This window comes from Schistocerca gregaria, chromosome 11 (assembly GCF_023897955.1).
Source record: "Schistocerca gregaria isolate iqSchGreg1 chromosome 11, iqSchGreg1.2, whole genome shotgun sequence".
Taxonomy (NCBI): Eukaryota; Metazoa; Arthropoda; class Insecta; order Orthoptera; family Acrididae; genus Schistocerca; species Schistocerca gregaria.
The window spans coordinates 53,393,017-53,420,054 of record NC_064930.1 but is presented as its reverse complement, the minus strand read 5'-3'; the positions used below and the strand labels follow the sequence as shown (position 1 = coordinate 53,420,054).

The 27,038-nt window shown below is 40.7% G+C and overlaps 1 protein-coding gene across 1 annotated transcript in view; it reads right to left on the bottom strand.

The window, feature by feature from the left end:
* The window catches only part of LOC126295279 (uncharacterized), a 262,374-nt gene that overhangs the window by 153,624 nt on the left and 81,712 nt on the right, over positions 1-27,038 (bottom strand). Inside the window, exon 3 of the mRNA XM_049987708.1 lies at positions 22,694-22,850. Within this exon, the coding sequence (XP_049843665.1) occupies positions 22,694-22,850 (157 nt within the window). The remainder of the gene's footprint in view (positions 1-22,693; positions 22,851-27,038) is intronic.

The following is a 27,038-nucleotide window of genomic DNA, read 5'->3' as shown; positions in this document are numbered from 1 at the left end:
CTACACACAATGCTCAAAAATTGCAACGTTGGGCTTTGTTGCTTTCACAGTATCAGTATCAAATTGTGTACAGACCTACGGCAAAGCATGGCAATGCAGACGCCCTATCTCACCTTCTGATTGGCCCAGACCTCTGATTTTGAGCATCTACTTCATCTTGTTGCCAACTCGATGTGCAGGACTCTGAATTGCTGGAATCTCTTCCCTTGCACTACAGAAAAATTGCACAGGTCATGGAAGCGGACCCAGATCTGATGATTTTGTTGCATTACATTCACACGTCTTGGCCTCTTTCATTGGACAGTATCGAGAACTTAGTTGTGTGCCAATATTTTACATGTCGACATAACCTTTCAGTTCAACAGGATATGTTTCTAGTTTAGAGTGACATGGACAATAGCACGTACTTATTCCCAAAGTGTTGCAAAAGGATGTGTTGCGATTGCTCCACCAAGAACATTGGGGAGTTGTTCACACTAAACAGTTAGTGCACTGTACTTGGCTGGGCACGGACACCCAATTGAACAGATGATGTCAGTGTCGCGCATGTGCAAAAAAACCAATCTGCTCCACCACACACATTTGCATCTTGACCTAAGACTCAATCGCCATGGCAGCAAGTGCACATTGACTTTGCAGGACCATTTTGAAACAGTTGTTGGCTCGTAGTGATAGACTCTTTTAGTAAGTTCCCGTTTGCAGTGCCTATGACTTCTACTACATCATGTAGCACCATTCAAGTGTTGTCCTCCATATTTCACATAGAACATTTGCCAGAAGTACTTGTGTCGGACAATGAACCACAGTTCACTTCTCTGGATTTTGATCAGTTTTGTAACCGAAATGGCATTCTTAATCTAACAAGTTCTCCGTTTCACCCCCAGTCCAACAGAGATGCAGAATGCTTCGTACACACTTTCAAACCACAGATGGCCAAACTTCACACCACTTACACACAGGAACAGGCACTGCAACTCTTTCTCGCTTCCTATCACTCCCAACCACGAGACGGACCATCAACGACAGAACACCTGCATGACCGCCACAATCGGATGCTGCTGTCCTTGCTGCACCCACCTCAGGAACCAGCACCACCAACGGTTCGCAAGTATCGCTTTGCACAACACAGTCTTTTTCTCTTCAGGGTTTATGGCATCCGTGGGTACTGGGAAAGAAGCATGATCCAGGAACACCTTGGATCTTTTACATACTTAACTGCAGGTCCCGATAGTTTGCAGTGCTGCCACCAGAACCAAATTCGCGCATGTCATTTGCCCCGTGCGTCTGCTGCTTTCCTTCTCCCAGATTCATGGCCTCATGGGATTCCATGGTCTTCACAGCCGCCCACTGGTGCCACCATGGCACACCAGAAGAAGCGGATGGACAATGTACACTTGCCCCCACCATACCCGCTAACTGACTCGATGGATATGAACCTGCCATCACCCCAGGACACACCCTGAAGCCTGGGCATGTGCTCTGGCAGCAGTTTTCCAGAGGATGTTCCTGTTGACACATGGAAGGGTACAGCCAGGAGAACACCATCCTCCACAGTCATGGCACCCAGTTCATCTCTATGTCCAGTGTCCTGTGTTCCTCCCCGTTATCATTCACATCTTCCCGGCACAAAACAGTGCGGCATTTTGAGGGGTGGCGTGGAGGGGGGGGGGGGGGGGGGACGGGCTGGTGTAAGCTCCTGCCTGCGCAACGATCGGCAAAGATGTAGTGAAAAGATTGAAAGTAGGTGCTCAATCAAGTGCACCTATAACAAGAGAGGCCAGAGACAGACTCGCAAGCAACACATCACTTATGTCCTCTTGACTGCAGGTATTTAGGCCATTGCCGCTGACAGGAGGATCAGTCGCTCAGCCTCATTAACTCAGTCACTGCCACAATAACTCACCAGGCTCTGTTCACACCTCAGGCTATGACAGTACATAGTGTCAGATTATAGCAAGATTACCAAGATTGTCTGCAAGATGACTATTATGGATCAAATTGTACCACAACACATGGACTCTATTAAAGTTAAGTAGCAACTATCTGTACATGTAAATAAAGAACCGTGTTCATCCACGAGTGCATTTGTGTTGTAGAAAGAGGATACTGGCCACCAAACAACATTCTCTCCCTTGATTTCTATGGTACAAGACCCTACAGTCACTATGCCTTTTGGCCTATATCAATATCAACAGTTGCGTTCTAGCCTCGCTAGCACGCCCACAATTTTTCAGGTTTTTTTTTAGAACATATGACAGCCTCTGTAACCAGCTGCACCTTACCTCAATGATATCATTGTTTCTGGGTCTTCCACTGAAGACCACATTAGCAATCTCTGATCACCTTTTCCTGATTTGCAATGAGCGGGTCTCAAGTGCAATCTTGCCAAACCACAATTTTTTCAGCTGTCAATCAGGTACCTAAGTTTTCAGGTTTCTTGCACAGGGGTCAACTAGCGCATCATCATGTTGGTGCAATTTTGGCTTTGCCAGAGCCGACCTCTGTTAAGGAACTGCATGGTTTTCTAGGTAAAATTGTGTACTACCATAATTTTTTACTGGACGCATCCCCTGTTGCTCAGCCCTTGCACATGCTTTTGGAAAAAGTGCCTTTTTCTGGGCCCCAGTTTGTGACCGAGCATTTGCTTTGTTTAAACCTAAGCTTCAATCTGCTCTGTGTCTGGCCACTTTTCAGCTGTGCCAGCATCTTGTGCTGGCTACCGATGCCTCTCAGCACAGCCGGGGCATGGTGTTGATGCACAAATATGTGGACCAGTCTGAGCGACTCATTTCTTACATATCTAAGAGTTTAACTCCTGCTCAGCAGCAGTATTCTCAGACTGAAAAGGAGGTTTTAGCTATTGTGTTCGCCTCAAGAAATTTCGGGTCCTTCTTTATGGTTCAAAGTTTTATTTAATCACAGATCACAAGCCTTTGGTTGCTCTTTTTAATCTTTAGGCTGCCATGCCAGACAAGGCAGTGCATTGTTTGCACTGGTGGGCTCCCTTCCCCTCCTGTTATCATTATCAGATTGATTACTGGCTGAAGGCGCACCATGCCATCACTTTCCGATAGGGCCAGACCCAGCGTTTGATCAGGATGAGTTACTTTGTTTCTGTTCAGATGTTGAGAACCAGAATGCAGTCGACGGTTTTCGCATCACTAGTGCCATGATAGCATTGGCTGTCACTGTTGATCCTGTACTTGGTTGAGTCCTCTCTTTTGTGCTCCACGTTTGGCCAGAAAAACCCCCAGGTCGTGCCTCGGATCCCTTGCATAATTACTCCACCCTCCAGCACTGCCTTTGTCTGTTTGATGTTTTTTTTTTTTTTTTTGTTGGCTACAGAGGACACTGCTCCCTGGGTTGTTATTCTTGCTTCCTCATTCCGTAATGTACTGCAGCTTCTGCATGTGTCATTTTGTGACCTCTCGGACTAAATCTTTGGCCCACCAGCACGTATCTTGGCCAGGCATAGATGAGGAAAGTATGGGGCTTGTTGCCACATGCACTGACTATGTTCAACAACAGGTGGCCCTGTGTGTGTCTTTTTCTCCTCGGCTGACAGCACAGCACTGGGCCCTTCGTAAATCAGTATTGGCTCATTGTAGTGAACACCTATTCCAAGTTTCCCAGTATGGCTCCCTGTCTGTCCATGTCAGTGGCAGCCACTACTTTGGCCTTGTCTAAGATTTATTGCACTTGAGGGACTTCCGTATATCATAGATACCGATAACAGGGCCCAGTTTGCTTCTCAAGAATTTGCACCTCTTTGTCAGAGTAGTGGTGTTCACAGTCTTACAGCTCTGCCATTTCATCCTCAATCTAATAGTGAGGCTGAATTTAAAACTCATATGTGGGAGAACGTATCTGGTAGGTCCCCTGAAGCTGCTTTAGACCATTATTTGAGTTCACACCGTTTCATTCTTGTGAGGGACAACACCCTGGCAGAGCTGCTACACCAACCACAGACCCTCCTTCGCCTGCTGCATCCAATGCTACGTCAGCTGGCATCCCCAGCTCCATGATGGTTCAGGCCAGGTGTGCCTGTGTGGGCTCGTGGCTTTGGCCACAGATCGAACTGAGTTCCTGCCATTGTCGACCATCACCACGACCGGCACCTGTGGGTTGTCCACACGCCTGACAGATGGATGTTCCGTCACTTCAGCCTGCTGAGACCAGCATGACGGGCCTTCTTTCAGAGAGCCCATCGCCTCCCCAGCCCCCACTGCCCCCCCTCCCCCTTCACTATCCAATCACCCAATATTTGTACCTGTGCTGCAGACGATCTGGTTCATATTCCAGAGGGGGTGGTTACCTGTCTGGGGTTCCTGCCTATGCTCTCTCTCCTCAACTGCCATAGCTTGTGCAGCCCACGCTGCACCTGCCACTGCCAGCTCCATTGCCAGGTCGACTGTAGCTGTCATCTCCGACGCGCCCACTGATGCCTCTGGCACTGACTTCCACAAGCATGTTGCTACGGAGATGCCACCTTTGGTCCTGCCGTACAGCCTCTCATGAGAGGGGGAGGTTTGTGTGCCAGTCCACCTCCTCATCACTGTTGCATGCCCACTCTGTGTTGCAGCAGCCACCGTCATCGGGTGATGAAATGGACATCACTGCCATCCTTGGTGTTTTTTGTGATTTGTGATCTCTGTGCCTTGTGAGATCATTCTTTTTCTCTCATGATATCAACGCTTTTTTCGTAGCTTTTTTTGAACCGTTGCCTTCTCGGTACCTGTGTTTTTTTTATGTACCATGCATATTTCTGTGTCTAGTGTTTTTTATCTATGTATGTTGTTTTCTCATCCCCAAGAAGGGAGGAGTGATGTACCTTCACTCACGATGTGCATGATTTCAGTGTGTGTGTTCATACAGTTCACAGGTCTGCTTATAGAGGCTATCAGGGTCATCCCCCTGGTGCACTCTGGTGAACTGCCACAGAAACATCATTACTTAAGTGACCCCAAACAAGTGCTCGGGTTCTCTTTTATGTTGCATCACTGTTGTCCAATCAATGTGTTCAGCACTATGTACAACCTGTGTTGCTGTATAAAATACTATATTTTGTACATTGTGTTTGTTCTTGCTACAACACAAATATCCTTACTTGCTGTTCATCAGTGCTGGTTAGTGTCCATGCTTCACATATATATGTAACCACTGGCCTCATCATAACTTTATATATGTGGTCATTCTGAGCTCTTGATGTATCATCTCAGATTTCATTAGCTTTTTAAATGTATGATATCATCTATTACAACATAAAATACAGGCTTTTATTTCAGTGAAGATGGAATTTACTTTATTAATGTTAGCCTCTATTTATTCAAAACTATTTATGTGCTCAAAATTAAAACCTGCTGCTGTCAAGTTATCCAAGTTATTGTCACCCAATTCTAGGAAGTTCCATATATTTAGTCTTTGATTCATTACTTACCAGTCTCCTATGCTGTACAATTTCTTTCAGTTCTGCCACTATTCTCTCCAATGACATCCTTTCTGTACTAGCAACTGCAGTGTCATCATCATACACAGCCAGCTTCATGGTCCACATACTTATGTTCCTAGATATTTGCAGTTTTCATATAATTGCTTCTAACATCATACTGAAAAGCATTGTGGAAAGGGCATCCATCACCTTGTCTGACTCTTTTATTGATATTGATAAAGTCAGTTAATTCCCCATCCACTCTCACTATTGACTTGGAATCTGCCAAGTTTGCCTTAATAACTGAAATATATTTGGATGGTATGCCAAGCACTTTCGTATCTTGTAACATCTCTTCCCAATTGAGACTATCAAAGGCCTGCTTGAAGTCCATGTAGATGTCACCCAGTTTTGTATTATTTTCATATGCTTTTCTTTGTACTTGCCTTAGTACAAATATCTGATCCACAACTGATCTATTAGACCCAAAGCCGCATTGATAATCACCCAATATATCTACGACATATGAGACTAGTCTATTATACAAGGTTCTGGATAAAACCTTATATGCCACATTCAACAGAGTTAGAGCAACTGCAGTTAGAGCAACATGCCTCGTTGTCTTTCTTACATATCTGTCTGTGTAAAGTAATGCCTCGTCTCCTTAGCAACTCTTCAATTATTCCATTATTTCCCAGAGATTTGTGATTTTTCTTCTGTTGACAGTTCACCATCTTTTTTACTTCTGTGAGAGCAGGCTCTTCTATTTTTGGTTCTACTGTATGGAATATCCACTGCATCCCATTGATGCAATCACCCTCCACCATTTCTTTAAAATATTCTCTTCATCTGTCCATCGCCCTCCTCTTTGCTGTTGGCAGGTTTCCACTCTCATTCCTGTTATAATTCTCTTACCTATTTTCTGTCTTCCTTTTTAAGGATTCTATTTTCTTTGTTCTCCATATCCTTGCTGTTTCTATCCTCTTTTCACTATGTGTATGTAGCCTAGTTAATTTTCATATTTCATTGAAGACATTTTAATCTTGTTCCTCTCTCTATGTTGTAGCAATTGACTACATTCATCATTGTACCACTCTTCCTTTCTGGGTGTTTTAGATTCCCCTACTGCATCTTTGCCAGAATTATGATGTTATTCTTAATACATTCCCATTCGTTCTCTACATCATTACTGTGCTTTACAAACTGTAATATCTACCTGTTTCAATTTATTCCAGTATTAAATGCTTTATCCCTATCTTAGAATTTTCCAAATATTCGATTTTAGTATTGCCATACTTTCCATAAATGCCACAAGAATCCTTTGTTTACTTTTTACAGCTACAAGATAATGGTTTGAGCCTGAATTTGCTCCCAGAAATGTGCGCACGTTTTCAATGTCTCTTGTCCATCTTTTGAATACCAATATATGGTTAATTTGATTTGTACTATTCGTTCCTGCAATTTCCCAGGTCCCCTTGTCAATATCTTCACCTCAGGAAACATGTGCTTACTGTTTTAAGATCATTGGCGGCACAAACTGGGCAACTCTCAGTCCATTAGTACTTGTTTCACTGTGCAAGCTTTTCTTACCAAAAAGAACATGAGAAGAATCGTCATTCCCCAGCTTTGTTTTATAATCTACCAGGGCTGTTCTGGAATTGTGTATAGGTATACTTTCACAGACTTCATGCTGCTGAGCATAAAAACTGTTCACTATGTAATCAAATAGCATAGTATCTTATTCTCAAAAATTTGAAATGGGTCTCTCACATCATGCTCATAAATTCAAAACCTTGAAATGTGATATATACAATAGGTAGTGCTAAAACAGTCTGATCTCTGTACTTCACTTGCTCACTTTTCTTTCTAAGGTGTGGTACCATGTTACCAGAAAATACCCTCCATAACATACCAGCTTTCACTAGACTGTTAGAGTTAGGGCTCACGCTGAGAGCAAAAATTTGTTGAGAGCACTTATTTTTTATTTTTTTAAGAAGCTTAATATTGTGTTGCTGCTCTGTATAACTGTTGTACAGAAAAGTATTCACGCTGATACAAGTCAGTACAAAAGGGAATTTTTAAAATTTGTAACGGAAGTTACTTATGGGGACTCATGTTGACATTTTGATTGGTCCCTTCAGAGAGTAGTGGGTATCAGCTGTGCCTCTCACAAGGAAGAGAGTCAAGCATATTCTTTATCTGAGTGTTAGTCATGTTTTGGTACAGTTGTCTGTTAGAAACAACCATAGAACCCGAAATGGATCTCCCTCAGAATACTCAAACACATTAATAATTTTGAGAAATTTAGCACTGCATTATTTGTTTGGAAAAGCTAAAGTACATACACTGTTTACACAAACACATATGCCACAGGTACTCTCCATATTCTGTAGGCACTGTGAAGTTTATGGCAGAGGGGACCTCCCTTTGTACCAGTAATTATGGATTGTTTCCATTCTGTTAACATACATTGTATGAAAGAATTATTGTTAGATGTCTCTGTGCAGTCTGTAATGAGTAGAATTTTCTCTTGTAGATACCTATAGAGGTGATACATTAAAGGCTGTGGTAAATTTCTAAATTCCTCACTTAAGACTGGTACTTTAAAATTAATAAGTGAAATTTCACAGAACAGTTTGCATCTATCTTCAAGTGTCTCCCAGTTTAGTATTTGTAGAATCTCTGTGACAGTCTTCCATACATCAAACTAATCTGTGGCTGTTTGGACTGCCCTCCTTTGTATACACTCATTATCTCCTGATATTCCTGTTCGGTACAGGTGTCGTGCACTTAAGCAGTACTCTAGAAATAGTCAAATGAGTGTTGTATGAGGAATGTCATACGTAGACTGATTGCATTTCATTAGTTTTCCACCAATGAACTGAAGCCTGCCATCTGCTTTACTGTAACTGACCATAAGTGATGATTCCACTTCTACTACAAATTATTACACCAAGACGGTTGTATTAGTTGAGCAATTCTAACAATGACTCATTAATATTGTAGTGATAGGATGATTTTTTGTTTTGTTTTGTGAAATGCACAATCTTATTTCTAATATTTTCAGAAAGCTGTGAATTCTTACAATGCTTTAAATCATATCAAGATCTAACTGAATATTTGTGCAAATTTTTTCAGGCAGCACTTCATTATAGACAACTGCATCAGCTGCTAAACGTATTCAGTTGCTATTAATATTGCCTGGCAGTTCAAAAGTTCATATGGGGTATAAAGTGAAATTTGTGGTAGGGAGGACAGAATATGTTATCACGGATGGAGAGTCGTCGTCAGGTGTAGAAGTAACTTCGAGTGTGCCTCAGGGAAGTGTGTTGGGACCCTTGCTGTTCATGTTGTATATTAATGACCTTGCAGACAATATTAATAGTAACATCAGGCTTTTTGCAGACCATGCAGTCAGCTGAAATGAAGTACTATGTAATAGAAGCCGTATAAATCTTCAGTTAGATCTTGATAAGATTTTAGAGTGGTTCAGAAATTGGCAACTTGCTTTAAATGTTCAGAAATGTAAAATTTTGCACTTCACAAAATGAAAAGACATAGTATCCTATGACTATAATATCAGTGAGTCACAGTTAGAAATGGCCAGCTCATAGAAATACCTGGGTGTAACACTTTGTAGGGGTATGAAATGAAATGATCACATAGGCTCAGTTGTGGATAAAGCAGGTGATAGATATCAGTTTACTGGTAGAATATTGGGGAAGTGCAGTCAACATACTACGGAGATTGCATACAAATCACTCGTGAGTGGTTCTAGACTATTGCTCAGGTCTCTGAGGCCCACACCTGATAGATCTAACACAGGGTATTGAATGTATGCAGCAAGGGGCAGTATGAGTGGTCTCAGGTTTGTTTAATCCATGGGAGAGTGTCACAGTGATACTGAAGGAATTGAACTGGAAGATTCTTGAAGATAGACGTACACTATCCCAAGAACGTCTGTTAACAAATTTTCAAGAACTGGCTTTAAATGATGACTCTAGGAACATACTAAAATCCCCTGTGTATTGTTCACATAGGGATCAAGAGAATAAGATGAGAATAATTACTGCACGCACTGAGGCATCCAAACAATCATTCTGCCAATGCTCTATACGTGAATGGAACAGGAAGAAACCCTAATAACTGGTACAATGGGATGTACCCTCTGCCATGCACCTCACTGTGGTTCATAGCATTTAGATACATATGTAGATTAATATACAAATTCAACTACAGTTGTCCCAACACACTTCCCTGGGGCACACCTGAAGTTGCTTCTATGTCTGTCGATTACTCTCCATCCAAAATAACATGCTGCATATTTACATCTACATCTACATCTACATCCATACTCCGCAAGCCACCTGACGGCGTGTGGCGGAGGGTACCCTGAGTACCTCTATCGGTTCTCCCTTCTATTCCAGTCTCGTATTGTTCATAGAAAGAAGGATTGTCGGTATGCTTCTGTGTGGGCTCTAATCTCTCTGATTTTATCCTCATGGTCGCTTCACGAGATATACGTAGGAAGGAGCAATATACTGCTTGACTCTTCGGTGAAGGTATGTTCTCGAAACTTTAACAAAAGCCCGTACCGAGCTACTGAGCATCTCTGCTGCAGAGTCTTCCACTGGAGTTTATCTATCATCTTCGTAACGCTTTCGCGATTACTAAATGATCCTGTAACGAAGCGCACTGCTCTCCATTGGATCTTCTCTATCTCTTCTATCAACCCTATCTGGTACGGATCCCACATTGTTGAGCAGTATTCAAGCAGCGGGTGAACAAGCATACTGTAACCTACTTCCTTTGTTTTAGGATTGCATTTCCTTAGGATTCTTCCAATGAATCTCAGTCTGGCATCTGCTTTACCGATGATCAACTTTATATGATCATTCCATTTTAAATCACTCCTAATGCGTACTCCCAGATAATTTATGGAATTAACTGCTTCCAGTTGCTGACCTGCTATTTTGTAGCTAAATGATAAGGGATCTATCTTTCTATGTATTCGCAGCACATTACACTTGTCTACATTGAGATTAAATTGCCGTTCTGTGCACCATGCGTCAATTCGCTGCAGATCCTCCTGCATTTCAGTACAATTTTTCATTGTTGCAACCTCTCGATACACCACAGCATCATCTGCAAAAAGCCTCAGTGAACTTCCGATGTCATCCACCACGTCATTTATGTATATTGTGAATAGCAACGGTCCTATGACACTCCCCTGCGGCACACCTGAAATCACTCTTACTTCGGAAGACTTCTCTCCATTGAGAATGACATGCTGCATTCTGTTATCTAGGAACTCCTCAATCCAATCACACAATTTGTCTGATAGTCCGTATGCTCTTACTTTGTTCATTAAACGACTGTGGGGAACTGTGTCAAACGCCTTGCGGAAGTCAAGAAACACGGCATCTACCTGGGAACCCGTGTCTAAGGCCCTCTGAGTCTCATGGACGAATAGCGTGAGCTGGGTTTCACATGACCGTCTTTTTCGAAACCCATGCTGATTCCTACAGAGTAGATTTCTAGTCTCCAGAAAAGTCATTGTACTCAAACATAATATGTATTCCAAAATTCTACAACTGATCGACGTTAGAGATATAGGTCTATAGTTCTGCACATCTGTTCGACATCCCTTCTTGAAAACGGGAATGACCTGTGCCCTTTTCCAAACTTTGGAACGCTTCGCTCTTATAGAGACCTACGGTACACCGCTGCAAGAAGGGGGGCAAGTTCCTTCACATACTCTGTGTAAAATCGAGCTGGTATCCCATCAGGTCCAGCGGCCTTTCCTCTTTTGAGCGATTTTAATTGTTTCTCTAACCCTCTGTCGTCTATTTCGATATCTACCATTTTGTCATCTGTGAGATAATCTAGAGAAGGAACTACAGCGCAGTCTTCTGCTGTGAAACAACTTTGGAAGAAGACATTTAGTATTTTGGCCTTTAGTCTGTCATCCTCTGTTTCAGTACCATTTTGATCACAGAGTGTCTGGACATTTTGTTTTGATCCACCTACCACTTTCACATAAGACCAAAATTTCTTAGGATTTTCTGCCAAGTCAGTACATAGAACTTTACTTTCCAATAGCCCTCCTCACACTACATTTCGCTTCGCATAATTTTTGTTTGTCTGCAAGGCTTTGGCTATGTTTATATTTGCTGTGAAGTTCCCTTTGCTTCCGCAGCCATTTTCTAACTCGGTTGTTGTACCACGATCTTGCTTGGCACATACTCATCTAACGCATATTGTACGATGGTTTTGAACTTTGTCCACTGATCCTCAACACTATCTGTACTTGAGACAAAACTTTTGCGTTGAGCCATCAAGTACTCTGAAATCTGCTTTTTGTTACTTTTGCTAAACAGAAAAATCTTCCTACTTTTTTTAATATTTCTATTTACGGCTGAAATCATCGATGCAGTAACCGCTTTATGACCGCTGATTCCCTGTTCTGCATTAACTGATTCAAATAGTTCGGGTCTGTTTATCACCAGAAGATCTAATATGTTATCACCACGAGTTGGTTCTCTGTTTAACTGCTCAAAGTAGTTTTCAGATACAGCACTTAAGAAAATTTCACTGGATTTCTTTTCCCTGCCACCCGTTATGAGCATTTGAGTCTCCCAGTCTATATCCGGCAAATTAAAATCTCCACCCAGAACTATAACATAGTGGGGAAATCTACTCGAAATATTTTCCAATTTTCCAAATTATTCTTCAGGTGCTCAGCCACAACAGCTGCTGAGCCTGGGGGCCTATAGAGACATCCAATTACCATGTCTAAGCCTGCTTTAACTGTGACCTTCACCCAAATCATTTCACAATTCGGATCTCCGTGAGTTTCCTTCGATACTATTGCACTTCTTATGCTATAAACACGCCTCCCCCTTCACTGTCCAGCCTGTCTCTGTGGTATACATTCCAATCTGATTTTAGGATTTCATTACTGTTTATGTCTGGTTTCAGCCAACTTTCTGTCCCTAGTACTATATGGGCGTTGTGACCGTTTATTAATGAGAGCAGTTCTGGGACCTTTCTATAGACGCTCCTGCAGTTTAAAATTAGCACATTAATATTGTTATTCCCTGTTGCATTTGCCTACTCCTACCTTGCTGCGTCTCAGGAAGCGTCTTGTCGGGCCTAGGGAGGGAGTTCTCTAACCTAAAAAACCACCATGTGCACTCCACACGTACTCCACTACCCTTGTAGCCGCTTCCGGTGTGTAGTGCATGCCTGACCTATTCAGGGGGACCCTACATTTCTCCACCCGATAGCGGAGGTCGAGAAATTTGCACCCCAGCTCTCCGCAGAATCGTCTGAGCCTCTGGTTTAAGCCTTTCACTCGGCTCCAAACCAGAGGACCGCGATCGGTTCTGGGAACGATACTACAAATAGTTAGCACTGATTCCACCCCGCGAGTGAGGCTTTCTGCCTTCACTAATTCCGCCAACCGCCTGTACGAACTGAGGATATCCTCTGAACCCAGATGGCAGGAGTCATTGATGCCGACATGAGCAACAATACCAAGAAACCATCAACCCATTCACAGCTTTTGTATGTTAACACTTATGATCATACTGTAACATAACAGGTGACTCTTTGTACCTAAAACTGAGTTATTCCCAAGTACATAAAGCTATTAGCCTCTGTGAGGACAATTTGTATTGATGTTTAATTTTCTATGTGTATTTCATAATAAATTTAAGAATAAAGTAACTGTTTTGACAAGCTCTTGCTGTTCCCATTTGTGGAATTTGTTGAAATAGAAATTATTGTTTGAAAGCTAATCTTCAATTGATCAGTTTGAGAGCTGAGAATTTGAACTGTGAATGTAGTGCAACTTATTATGACAGTAGCGTAGTGAACTGTTTGTTTGACTGCAGTTGCTCTGCTAGAACTATTCCAGATTTCAACTTGACCACTGTGTATGGTATATGTATGGCCATCATTCATAACAAAGCAATTTTTTATGAATAAAGCAAAAGTATAATTTGGATGTGTGCTAAACGTACATTAATACCCCAAAGGACACACGCTTAGGTTAGGTTAGGTAACAGACTTTCTTGGGATAGTTTACGTCTATCTTCAAAAATCTTCCAATTCAGTTTCTTCAGTATCTCTGTGACACTCTCCCATGGATTGAACAAATCTGTAAGCATTCGTGCCATCCTTCTATATATATGTTCAATATCTCCTGTTAGTCTCATCTAGTATGGTCCCACACACTTAAGCAATATTTTAGAACTTATCGCACAAGTGATTTGTAAGCCACCTCTTTTGTAGACTGATTGCAGTTCCCCAGCATTCTTCCAATAAACTGAAGTCTACCATCTGGTTTACTTGTGACTCAGCCTTTGTGATCATTCCATTTCATATCCCTATAGAGTATCACGTCCAGGTATTTGTAAGAGTTGGCCAATTCCAGCAGTGACTCACTGATATTGTAGTCATAGGATACTACATTTTTTTTTAATTTTGCAGCGTTTCTTATTTTGTGGAGTGCACAATTTTAGATTCGTGAACATTTAAAGAAAGTTGCCAATCTTTGTAGCATTTTGAAATCTGATCAACATCTACCTGAATATTTATGCAGCTTCTCTCCAATAGTACTTAATTACAGATCACTGCTTCATCTGCATAATGCCTGGTGTTACTGTTAATATCATCTGCAAGGTCATCAATACACAGCACAAACAGCAAGTCTCTCAACACACTTCCCTGGGGTACATCCAAAGTTACTTCCACAACTGTTGATGACTCTCAATACAAGATAATATGCTGTGCCTTCTCTACCAAAAAGTCCTCAATCCAGTCATAAATTTCGGTTGATACACCACATTATTGAACTTCTGACAATAAACATGTATGTGATACTGAGTCAAACACCTTTCTGAAATCATGAAATACTGCCTTGATCCAAAACTTTCAGTTTCAGATGAATGATGCTTTTGGAATCGGTGCTGGTCAGCATTGAGGATGTCATCTGTTCAAGATGCTTTCAGAATCAATACTGGTTGAGAAAAAATTTGAGGGCTCAGAATATGTTCTAAGATTCTACAAAAAATCCTTCTTGGAAATCAATAATACTGCATCTATCTGATTGCCCTCGAGCCACGGCTTTCAGGGCATCATGTGAGAAAAATGCTAGTTCAGTTTCACATCATCGACGTTTTTGGAATCAATACTGGTTGAGAACAAATTTGAGGGTAATATTGTAGAAAGAGAAGAAGAAATATGTGGACATGAAATGGGAGATATGATCCTCCAAGAAGAATTTGACATAGCAATGAAAGACCTAGGTGGAAATAATGCTCCCGGAGTAGATAACATTCGCTTAGGCATACTGAGACCCTTGGGACAGCTAGCAATGGCAAAGTTATTCCAACTGATGTGGACAATATATGAGGCAGGCAACACATCTTCATGTTTCAGGAAAAATGTAATAATTCCATTTCCAAACAAGGTAGATGCTGGTAGGTGTAGAAACTACAGTACCATCAGTTTTAAATATCATGGTTGCAAAATATTGACACAAACTACTTACAGAAAAATGGGAAGAGTGTTAGAAGCTGATTTAAGGAAAGGTCAGTTTGGCTCTGGAGAAATGTAGCAACATGTGGGGCCATATTGACCCTGTAACTTATCTTAGAAGAAAGGCACAGCAATGTTTATAGCATTTGTGGATACGGAGAAAGTTTTGACAATACTGACTGGAGTATATAGACTCTTTGAAATTATGAAGGTGGCAGAGATAAAATACAGGCAGCAAAAACATCATCTGCAACTTGTACAAAAACAAAGACAACAATTATGAGAGCAGAGAAAATTATAGGGAAGCAGTAGTTGCGAAGGGAGTGAGATAGGGTTGTAGCCTGTTGCCATGTTATTCGATCTGCATGTTGAGTAAGCAGTGAAGGAAATCTGGAAACCTAGGAGAAATCTGGAATGGGAATTAAAATTCATGGAGAAGAACTAAAAACATTGAGATTTTCTGATGACACAGCAATTCAGTCAGACACAGTATGGCTAATGGATTTTGGAAGATAGTTGAACAGTTACTAATTTCTCCAAGTTAGGAGGTTGCACTGATTCCACAACTGTTTCCGTAATTACTCAAAACTGCCATTTTCAAGAGATTCCAAAAACTGCCATAAATACAATAGATATATAAATATTGTATCTAATAAAAGATGAAAAAACGATCCTTACATACAGGTAAGTACAATATAAACACAGATAGAGTATGAAACTTAAATTGTGCACTAGAGAAGCAACATCAAATGATTAAAAACTCGTACAAGTCAGATGGGTTTAGAAAGCTATGTGTACTATGAAAACATGAGGAAAGTGGAGATGACAAGAGTATAAAACTGTTCAGTTCAATACATTGGAAGTATCAGCATGCTTCAGTTTTAGCAGGAATTATGTCCTGATATATTCCAAAATATGAATGGATGGTATCTTGAAAATAGGCTACAAATCAACATTGACAAAAGCAAAACAAAGAGAATAGAATGCACTCAAATTAAACCAGGCAATTCTGATTGAATAAGATTAGCAAAAGTAGTTCATGAGGTTTGCTGTTTGGGCAGCAAAATAACAGATCATGGGGTAAGTAGTGCAGGCTCGCAGTGAAAATAAGCGGTTCAGACAAGAAGGTAATAGAAACTTTTGAAATGTGGTACTATAAGAACACTGAGGAATAGATGGATATATTGTGTAACTAATGAAAAGGTAATGAATCAAACTGGGAAAAAAAGAAATTTATGGCATAACTTGACTAAGAGAAGGGCTAAGTTAATACAACACACTGTGAGGCATTAAGAAATTATCAATATGGTGAGGGGAGGAAGCGTGAGGAGTAAAAATTGTACACAGAAGCGAGAGAGAAATATAGTAAGCAGGTTTAAGAGGATGTGCCACAGATATGATACACAAACTGTGGTGGTAGTCATTAAAACAAAAGCATTTTTCGTTGAGATGGGATTTTCTCTTGAAATTTCAATTACCTACTTTTGCATCAGAGTGTGAAAATATTTTGTTGGCGTCTACCTACACTGGGAGGAATGGTCATCAAAATGAAATAAGAGAAATAAGACCTCGCACAGAAAGATTTAAGTACATGTTTTTCCTGCACACTGTCAGAGAGTGGAATGGTAATAAAAAATAGCTTGAACGTAGTTCAATGATCCCTCTGCTGAGCACTTAATTATGAATTGAAGATTCATGATTTAGATGCAGATGTAGATGATAGAGATGCAAAAGAAATTGAAATTAATTTTTTTCTAAATTTGTTGCCTGCTATAAAGCACAGTCAAAAGCCTTGCAGAGGAGTTCACATATTAGACATGACTCCACTCTGATTGCTGGAACTGAGAGCTACAGTTAATTACATAAAGTTATAAGTTAGTAACTCTTATATCACAAATCTATATATATTTTTTGGTCATCAGTCTTCTGACTGGTTTGATGCGGCCCACCACAAATTCCTCTCCTGTGCCAACCTCTCCATCTCAGAGTAGCACTTGCAACCTATGTCCTCAATTATTTGCTGGATGTATTCCAATCTCTGTCTTCCTCTACAGTTTTTGCCCTCTACAGCTCCATCTAGTACCATGGAAGTCATTCCCTCATGTCTTAGCAGATGTCCTATCATCCTGTCCCTTCTCCTTATCAGTGTTTTGCACACGTTCCTTTCCTCTCAGATTCTGCTCAGAATCTCCTCATTCCTTACCTTATCAGTGCACCTAATTTTCAACATTTATCTGTAGCACCACAGCTCAAATGCTTTGATTCTCTTCTGTTCCTGTTTTCCCACAGTCCATGTTTCACTACCATACAATGCTGTACTCCAGACGTACATTCCCAGAAATTTCTTCCTCAAATTAAGGCCAATATTCGATATTAGTAGATTTCTCTTTGCCAAGAATGCCCTTTTTGCCATTGCTAGTCTGCTTTTGATGTCCTCCTTGCTCCATCTGTCATTGGTTATTTTGCTGCCTAGGTAGCAGAATTCCTTTACTTCATCTACTTCGTGACCTGATGTGAAGTTTCGCACTGTTCCAATTTCTACTACTTCTCTTTACCTTCATCTTTCTTCGATTTACTCTCTCAATCCAGACTCTGTACTCATTAGACTGTTCATCCTGTTTAGCAGATCATGTAATTCTTCTTCACTTTTACTCAAGATACCAATGTGATTAGTGTATCATGTCATTGATATCCGTTCACCTTGAATTTTAATTCCACTCCTAACTTCCTTTTTATTTTCATCATTGCTTCCTCGATGTGCAGATTGAACAGTAGGGGTGAAAGGCTACACCCTTCTCTTACACCCTTTGTAATACGAGTACTTCATTCTTGGTCATCAACTCTTATTATTCCCTCTTGGTTGTTGAACATATTGTATATGACCCATCTCTCCCTATAGCTTACCCTACTTTTTCCAGAATTTTGAACACCTTGCACCATTTTACATTGTCGAACCCTTTTGCCAGGTCGGCAAATCCTATGAACATGTCTTGATTTTCTTTAGTCTTGCTTCGATTATCAACCACAACGTCAGTATTGCCTCTCTGATGTGTTTACCTTTCCTAAAGCCAAACTGATCGCCATCTAGTGCATCCTCAATTTTCTTTTCCACTCTTCTGTATATTATCTTGTCAACAACTTGGATGCATGAGCTGTTATTTAAGCTGATTGTATGATAATTTTCACACTTGTCAGCCCTCGCTATCTTCGGAACTGTGTGGATGATGCTTTTCCAAAAGGCAGATGGTATGTCGCCAGACTCATACGTTCTACACATCAACATGAATAGTCATTTTGTTGCCTTTTCCACCAAACAAAAAAAAAAAAAAAAAAAAGAAAAAAGGTTCAAATGGCTCTGAGCACTATGGGGCTTAACTTCGAAGGTCATCAGTCCCCTAGAACTTAGAACTACTTAAACCTAACTAACCTAAGGACATCACACACATCCATGCCCGAGGCAGGATTCGAACCTGTGACCGCAGCAGTTGAACGGTTCCAGACTGTAGCGCCTTTAACTGTTTGGCCACCCCAGCCGGCCCACTTCTACCAATGATTTTAGAAATTCTGATGGAATGTTATCTATCCCTTCTGCCTTATTTGATCTTAAGTCCTCCAAAGCTCTTTTAAATTCTGATTCTAATACTGGCTCTCCTATCTATTCTAAATCAACTCTTGTTTCTTCTTCTATGACATCAGTCAAATTTTCCCCCTCATAGAGGCTTTCAGTGTATTCTTTCCACCTATCCACTCTCTCCTTTGCATTTAACAGTGGAATTCCTGTTGCACTCTTAATGTTATCACCCTTGCTTTTAATGTCACCAAAGATCGTTTTGACTTTCCTGTACGCTAAGTCTGTCCTTCTGACAATCATTTCTTTTTCGATGTATTCACATTTTTTCTGCAGGCATTTCATCTTAGCTTCCCTGCACTTCCTTTTTATTTCATTCCTCAGCGACCTGCATTTCTCTATTCCTGAGTTTCCTAGAACATTTTTGTACTTCCTCTTTTCATCGATCAATTGATGTATTTCTTCTGTTACCCATGGTTTCTTCGCACTTACTTTCTTTGTACCTATGTTTTCCTTCCCAACTTCTGTGATGGCCATTTTTAGAATTGTCCATTCCTCTTCAACTGTACTGCCTACTGAGCTATTTCTTATTGCTGTATCTATAGCCTTAGAGAACTTCAACCATATCTCGTCATTCCTTAATACTTTTGTATCCCACTTCTTTGTATATTGATTCTTCCTGACTAATGTCTTAAACTTCAGTCTACTCTTCATCACTACTACACTACTGGAAATGGAAAAAAGAACACATTGACACCGGTGTGTCAGACCCACCATACTTGCTCCGGACACTGCGAGAGGGCTGTACAAGCAATGATCATACGCACGGCACAGCGGACACACCAGGAACCGCGGTGTTGGCCGTCGAATGGCGCTAGCTGCACAGCATTTGTGCACCGCCGCCGTCAGTGTCAGCCAGTTTGCCGTGGCATACGGAGCTCCATCGCAGTCTTTAACACTGGTAGCATGCCGCGACAGCGTGGACGTGAACCGTATGTGCAGTTGGCGGACTTTGAGCGAGGGCGTATAGTGGGCATGCGGGAGGCCGGGTGGATGTACCACCGAATTGCTCAACACGTGGGGCGTGAGGTCTCCACAGTACATCGATGTTGTCGCCAGTGGTCGGCGGAAGGTACACGTGCCCGTCGACCTGGGACCGGACCGCAGCGACGCACGGATGCACACCAAGACCGTAGGATCCTACGCAGTGCCGTAGGGGACCGCACCGCCACTTCCCAGCAAATTAGGGACACTGTTGCTCCTGGGGTATCGGCGAGGACCATTCGCAACCGTCTCCATGAAGCTGGGCTACGGTCCCGCACACCGTTAGGCCGGCTTCCGCTCACGCCCCAACATCGTGCAGCCCGCCTCCAGTGGTGTCGCGACAGGCGTGAATGGAGGGACGAATGGAGATGTGTCGTCTTCAGCGATGAGAGTCTCTTCTGCCTTGGTGCCAATGATGGTCGTATGCGTGTTTGGCGCCATGCAGGTGAGCGCCACAATCAGGACTGCATACGACCGAGGCACACAGGGCCAACACCCGGCATCATGGTGTGGGGAGTGATCTCCTACACTGGCCGTACACCTCTCGTGATCGTCGAGGGGACACTGAATAGTGCACGGTACATCCAAACCGTCATCGAACCCATCGTTCTACCATTCCTAGACCGGCAAGGAAACTTGCTGTTCCAACAGGACAATGCACGTCCGCATGCATCCCGTGCCACCCAACGTGCTCTAGAAGGTGTAAGTCAACTACCCTGGCCAGCAAGATCTCCGGATCTGTCCCCCATTGAGCATGTTTGGGACTAGATGAAGCGTCGTCTCACGCGGTCTGCACGTCCAGCACGAACGCTGGTCCCACTGAGGTGCCAGGTGGAAATGGCATGGCAGGCCGTTCCACAGGACTACATCCAGCATCTCTACGATCGTCTCCATGGGAGAATAGCAGCCTGCGTTGCTGCGAAAGGTGGATATACACTGTACTAGTGCCGACATTGTGCATGCTCTGTTGCCTGTGTCTATGTGCCTGTGGTTCTGTCAGTGTGATCATGTGATGTATCTGACCCCAGGAATGTGTCAATAAAGTTTCCCCTTCCTGGGACAATGAATTCACGGTGTTCTTATTTCAATTTCCAGGAGTGTATATTGTGATCTGAGTCTATATCTGCTCCTGGGTACATCTTATAATCCAGTATCTGATTTCAGAATCTCTATCTGGCCATTATGAACCTAACTGAAATCTTCCTGTATTACCCGGCCTTTTCTAAGTACACCTCCTCCTCTTGTGATTTTTTTAACAGAGTATTTGCAATCACTAGCTAAAACTTGTTACAGAACTCAATTAGTCGTTCTCCTCTCTCATTCCTTGTCCCTTGCCCATATTCTCCTCTAACGTTTTCTTCTACTCCTTTCCCTACAAGTGCATTCCAGTCCCCCATGACTGTTAGATTTTCACCCCCCTTTACATACTGCATTACCCTTTCAATATCCTCATACATTTTCTCTATCTCTTCATCTTCAGCTTGCGACATCGGCATGTATACCTGAACTATTGTTGTCGGTGTTGGTTTGCTGTCGATTCTGATAAGAACAACCCTATCACTGAACTGTTCACAATAACACGCTCTCGGCTCTACCTTCCTATTCATAACAAATCCAAATTCTGTTATACCATTTTCTGATGCTGTTGATATTACCCTATACTCATCTGACCAGAAATCCTTGTCCTCTTTCCACTCCAATTCACTGACTCCTACTATATCTAGATTGAGCCTTTGCATTTCCCTTTTCAGATTTTCTAGTTTCCCTATCATGTTCAAGCTTCTGACATTCCATGCCCCAACTCATAGAATGTTGTCCTTTCTCATGGTAACCTCACCCTTGCCAGTCCCCTCCCAGAGATCCGAATGTGGGACTAGTCTGGAATCTTTTGCCAATGGAGAGCTCATCGTGACATTTCTTCAATTACAGGCCACATGTTCTGTGGATACACATTATGTATTTTTAATTCAGTGGTTTCCATTGCTTTCTGCATCCTTATGCTGTAATCATTGCTGATTCTTCCATTAGGGGCAGTTTCCCCACCCCTAGTATGAGAGAGTGCCCTGAACTTCTGTATGCTATTCCAACCTCTTTGAGAAGGCCGTTGGCAGGATGAGAGAGACTTCTTATGCCAATGGTGATTATTAATCCAAATTTAAGCAGTGACAGGATTCAAATCCAGGGCTGAAGACATTTCAATTATGAATCAAAGACCACAGATCAACCATGAATATAAGATCAACCATGAATATAAGATTAAAAATGTTTGCACCAAAAAAACTGATTATAAGAGAAAACTTTTGAAATCTATAAAGCATGATAGGCGATGCCTGTCAACAGATAAAATCTACAATTAGTGAACTGATAGCTGCTGGTCACAAGTATGCACTAAAAAACCATAATGGAACTACCGAAAAATCAAGTTTTATGAAACTTGACATGGTCAAGTTTATGGAGTATGCGATCTTAATTTCCAATATAAAATTTATTTGTCTCGATTATTAATTTCAATGAGGATAGTTTTGATTTGCTGGGCAATTGTCTCCAGATCATTAGAACCTCAACACAATATCTCGTCAATGCACATACTATTAGTATATGCTAATACTGCATTTGACGAGTTACTCACTGAAAAAAGGTTTTAATTATCTGAAGACAATTGCTAAATTAATGAAACACTGTCATCCTTGACAAAATATGCAGTCAAGGCAAATAAATGTATTGACAAATTGAACTACTATCACACAGTGTGGACTAGGAGAAAAAGGAAACCCTGACAAAAAAGGCAGAAATGAGGAGGAGAAGAGACGTAGCGAAAGTTCATAAAATACTTCAAAAAATTAATTTAATAACTGTTTAAACAATTCATCTGACAATGACAAGATGAAAACCAGTAAAGATAAAGTTTCTGTGAATTAAGGTTGAAATCCATAATATTACTGTTGTTTTTTTATGTAATGCAAATTATGCAGCTTGGGTGTAAGCCTCTGGTGTACAAGAAGTTTCCTTGCAAGATTCTACTAGACAACTTAATAAATAAAGGACATATTCACATATTCCTCTCTCTTGTCATCAATTTCATTTTGCGGGATATATATTTTACTTACTCTGCCAGGGCTGCCTTCGATTTTGGAGGCAATGCCCACGCAGCACAGCAAGCGCAGCATGAATTGCTTTTTGACCAATGACAGTGCTCGCTCCCATTTGGCACTGTCTGTGCTTCTCGACCAGTTCCAGACGGCCATTATTTCACTGATAATAAATCTGTAACAATATCATGCTACTTAGCATCCAACCTCAGACACCCATTGCTACAGTCTTTTCTCATATAAAAGCACACACACACACACACACACACACACACACACACACACACACACACACACATTGGGAAATTGAATCTTAAACATGGCTGCAACTTCAGCAACTGTGTGACAGTAATCTCAGACAGGTTGAAAACATCAACTGCTCAATTGCAAATAAAGGTTTATTGGAACCCTTCACTTAGGTTTCTATAATTTTAAAACTGTCTTCTTCACAACATGTAATGGACCCCAATAATACCATTAATGGTTACAAAACTATTTTAAACAGGACAAAGAAACAACTGTAGCCAAAAGATCGTATGCTAAGTATAGTCACTTGTTACATCAGATGCTGGTTAAGTACACCGAATAAAGCCAAACGGCTCTTGTCATAATCAATGTCCATCTTAGAATATAGAACACAAATAATCACAAGCCATGACTTAGGATTGGAGCACTGTAATATTACAGTTGAGCAGATCAAAGGCCAAGTGTAGGGTCTCATTAACACATGGCTCTTGTCAACATAGAAACTGACTTGTGTAAACTGGTTGGCTGATTTTTTTTTTTTTTTATCGACTCCAAATATAAAAAAAATAGATTTCGGTGGGGGGAGATTCATCAGGGAGGCAAAGAGTGAAAGAAATTTTTAAAATAATGACATAAAATGGAATCAGCACATTAACAAGTGATAGAAAAATGTCAGTTTCTTAGCATATTTTGTACTTAGAGCATATCTCTGACTGTGTGCACTTGTAAGAAAGAAGAAAGAAAGATTAGCACTCTGTATCTCTCTGTCAAAGAAGTTATTCCTTACAAATACAGCAAGACCTGATGTCAATGTAATATGAGACATAGCCATAAAGTTTGAATTATCACATCAAAAAAGTAAAGTTTCTCAATTAACTTTTTGGATAGATAAAAAATCTATTCCTCACATGGCAGCAGAACACAGATATAAAAGGTATTAAAGTTTGCAACATTCATAGCCAGTGGCTCCTTCTTCTAGCAGAAAGGTTGAAGGGAAAGGAAGAGAGGTGAAGGAAAAGGACTGCTGAGCTTTAGGAAAAGACAGAGAGTTTGGAAAAATCGCCCAGAACCCAGGGTCAAGGGAGACTTACTAAATGATGCGAGGAAGATAAAGTGATTGTTGGGGCTGCACAATACGAGATTAAAGGTGGAAGATAGGGAAATACACAAGACAGAGGTTGCTCCAAAAACAAAATGCATCAGTTAATAAGAGTGGAAAGCTAAGTGAGTTGTATGTAATAGAGATGGGACCAGGAGGGGGGAATGGGGGCAGAAAAAAATAGATGTGTCATAAGATGAAAGAAGTAGAAAACTAAAAGGGAATCGAGAAAGGAATAAATACTGTGAAGATATGCTGACACTGAAGAAATTTATATAAATTAAGGCCACCCATCTGGCTTTAATTTACATTCATTTCTTCAGTCTCAGCACTTCTTTCTTCACATCATTTTAGTATTCTGTACCTTTTATTTTCTGACCTGTCTATTTTTTTTCTCTGCCCCTACATCTACCTTGTATAATATACGTAGCTTTCTGTTCTTGTTAACTCCTGCATGATGTTTTAGCAGTATTCCTTATCTGTCACTTTTAAGCTATCTCGTTTTCAAACCTTGTCCAGTGCAGCTCCAACAATCAGTCTATCCTTCTCATCCCATCCAGCAAACCTCCCGTGACCTGGGATTCTGGATGACTTTCCCAAACTCTCTGTCTTTTCTTTAACCACAGGAGGCCTTTTCCTTCACCCCTCTTTCTTCCCCTTGAACACTTCTGACAGAAGAAGGAGCCACTTATTCTAAAAGCTTACAAACACTAATATCTTTTATATGCGTGTTCTCCTGCCACTGCATATTGGATGGATTTTTTTATCTATCCAATTACATTATATATTTTCAAAAATTAATTTTTTCATTGATACATCAATTGATTTTTTTGTCTGTTTGCATGTACATGTTTTCAGTCCTGTTACACATTGAAATCCCTGTGCCATAGTACCATAGCAGACTGCAAAGGAACCAAAACAAAATGCTGCTGCTCACTGGTAAAGTGGAATTATTACATGCCAATTTCTTTCCTGCATTTGAAGGGGAACAATGCTGCAACAGTCCCTGCTGACTCGATGGAAGAAAATGACAACAATCCACCATCATATGACACAGTGATATAGGTACAGCGCACACTTTCACATGGTCAAACAAGTCTGAGTGATGAAGAATCTCTCTGTGAAGGGAAGAAGTGGGAACTGTAAGAGAATCGTGGGCCCTTATGTTTGAAGACTGATCTATCGCAACTGAGGCAACAATGGAGAAAGTGAAGATTAATCTTTTTTATTATTTTTTATTTTTATTAATATATTTATTTACTTTTGCAGTTTTCTCGTACTTCCTTTATTCTTTTCCTCTATTGCTAAACTGCAATCTTTATCATTTGATGCCAGTTAGCAATGGAGGAAAAGAATAGGCAAGAATGCAATTTTTACAAAGAAAAACCAAAAATATCGTGGAACAATATAGAGAATTAAGGAGGATAGTTAACAGACTCTGGAAGAGTAAGAAAAGAGAGTGGATCAAGAATAAGTTTCAAGAATTAGAGAATTAGAAGAGCTAAAGGAACAGAATGAAATGAAGGACTCTGAAAAAAGGTGGTACAAGTGACAAAAGAAGTTTTTATGTGGTAATGTGTTGGCACGTATGTGAAGAACCCAGGAAAAAAGTGGTACCAGTTGCAACCTTGATTAGTGCTGTTGTCTTTTGGCTAACAGTTTGCACTCTTATTAGGAGAAGCACATGTTTGCTGAGAAAAAAGGTGGCATGAGAACACTCCCTGTTACTGTACACAATTCAAAATGGCCAAAAACCATGAATGGAGATATTTGGTGCTGTGTTATCCATGGTAATGGAAGGTAAGACATTTATCAGTCATCTGTGTATGAATCAGTATTCGATATTGATTATTTTAATGCTGTATTGATTTGTTTTATGGAAAGATTAGGTAATGATATTTTCATGAATAGTGCCATACATATTATATTATATATCAGTTTTCAACCAAACTATTATTCATAAGTTAATATAAAAATTAAATAATAAGAATAAATTGTTCTATAGTCAATTAATGGAACATTTCAGAATACATTTCTCACAACAAAAATAAAACAAGGGACATGTATGACATAGAAACAGAGAACATGAATGTCTTACACCAAACTGAAACAGACAAATATGTTTCAAGCACAGATGAAAGATCTGATGAACGAAGTTTGTGTTGAATAGTGTTGAATCATTATACTGTCTTTAACTTTCACCAGTTTTATGCCAAAGTAGTAATCAGTTATGGAACATTATATATTTTTCAGGCTTTGGTCATAATGAAGATCATAAACCACAAGGGCAATGGAAGAAGTAAAGACATACCAGTAAATGGAAACATAATGTAAGAGAACAATTACAAAAAGTGGCCAGGAATATGGGCAGCATGATGGTAAGATTAAGGAGAGAAGAACGTTAAATCAGTTTATTTATAACTGTAGGTATCTATGCGGTAACATATATGATAAAAACCTTAGGAATATCTTCCACGAGTTATAGCTTTGGGTTTTTGGGAACTGCAAAATGCATTTGTACTGTCTTGGGTGACTTTGAAGCCTCCATTACAACATAAGGAAACTGCTATTCCATTCAAAAAGACAATGAGAGTGGGTGAAGACTTCTTCTTAAATACACTCAATATTTCAAATGGACGGACTGCCAGAGCAACGGATGGAGGTAATGAAACTGAGGTGTCTTCCTGGGAGAGGAGGGGTTTCAAAGGCAGACCATCGACATCAAAGCCTCTTCTAGAGTCACCTAGGAAACATATCAGTGCATTTCCCCAATACATTAGTCATTATTCAAGACTACAGAAAACTGACAAACAGTACCTCTCACTGAATTTGATGATAACAAAAATGTGTACCTTATAAGTAAAGAATGCGACAGGTGTCGTAAAACACATGTGAAGGAATGGCAATATTGCCACATATTTTATCACTCAATTTAATCTCAGCTTTCACTGCCTACATTCAGAAACCTTTAATAACTGTGAGTATTTTGTCATGGCCATAAAATTAGTAACTAATATG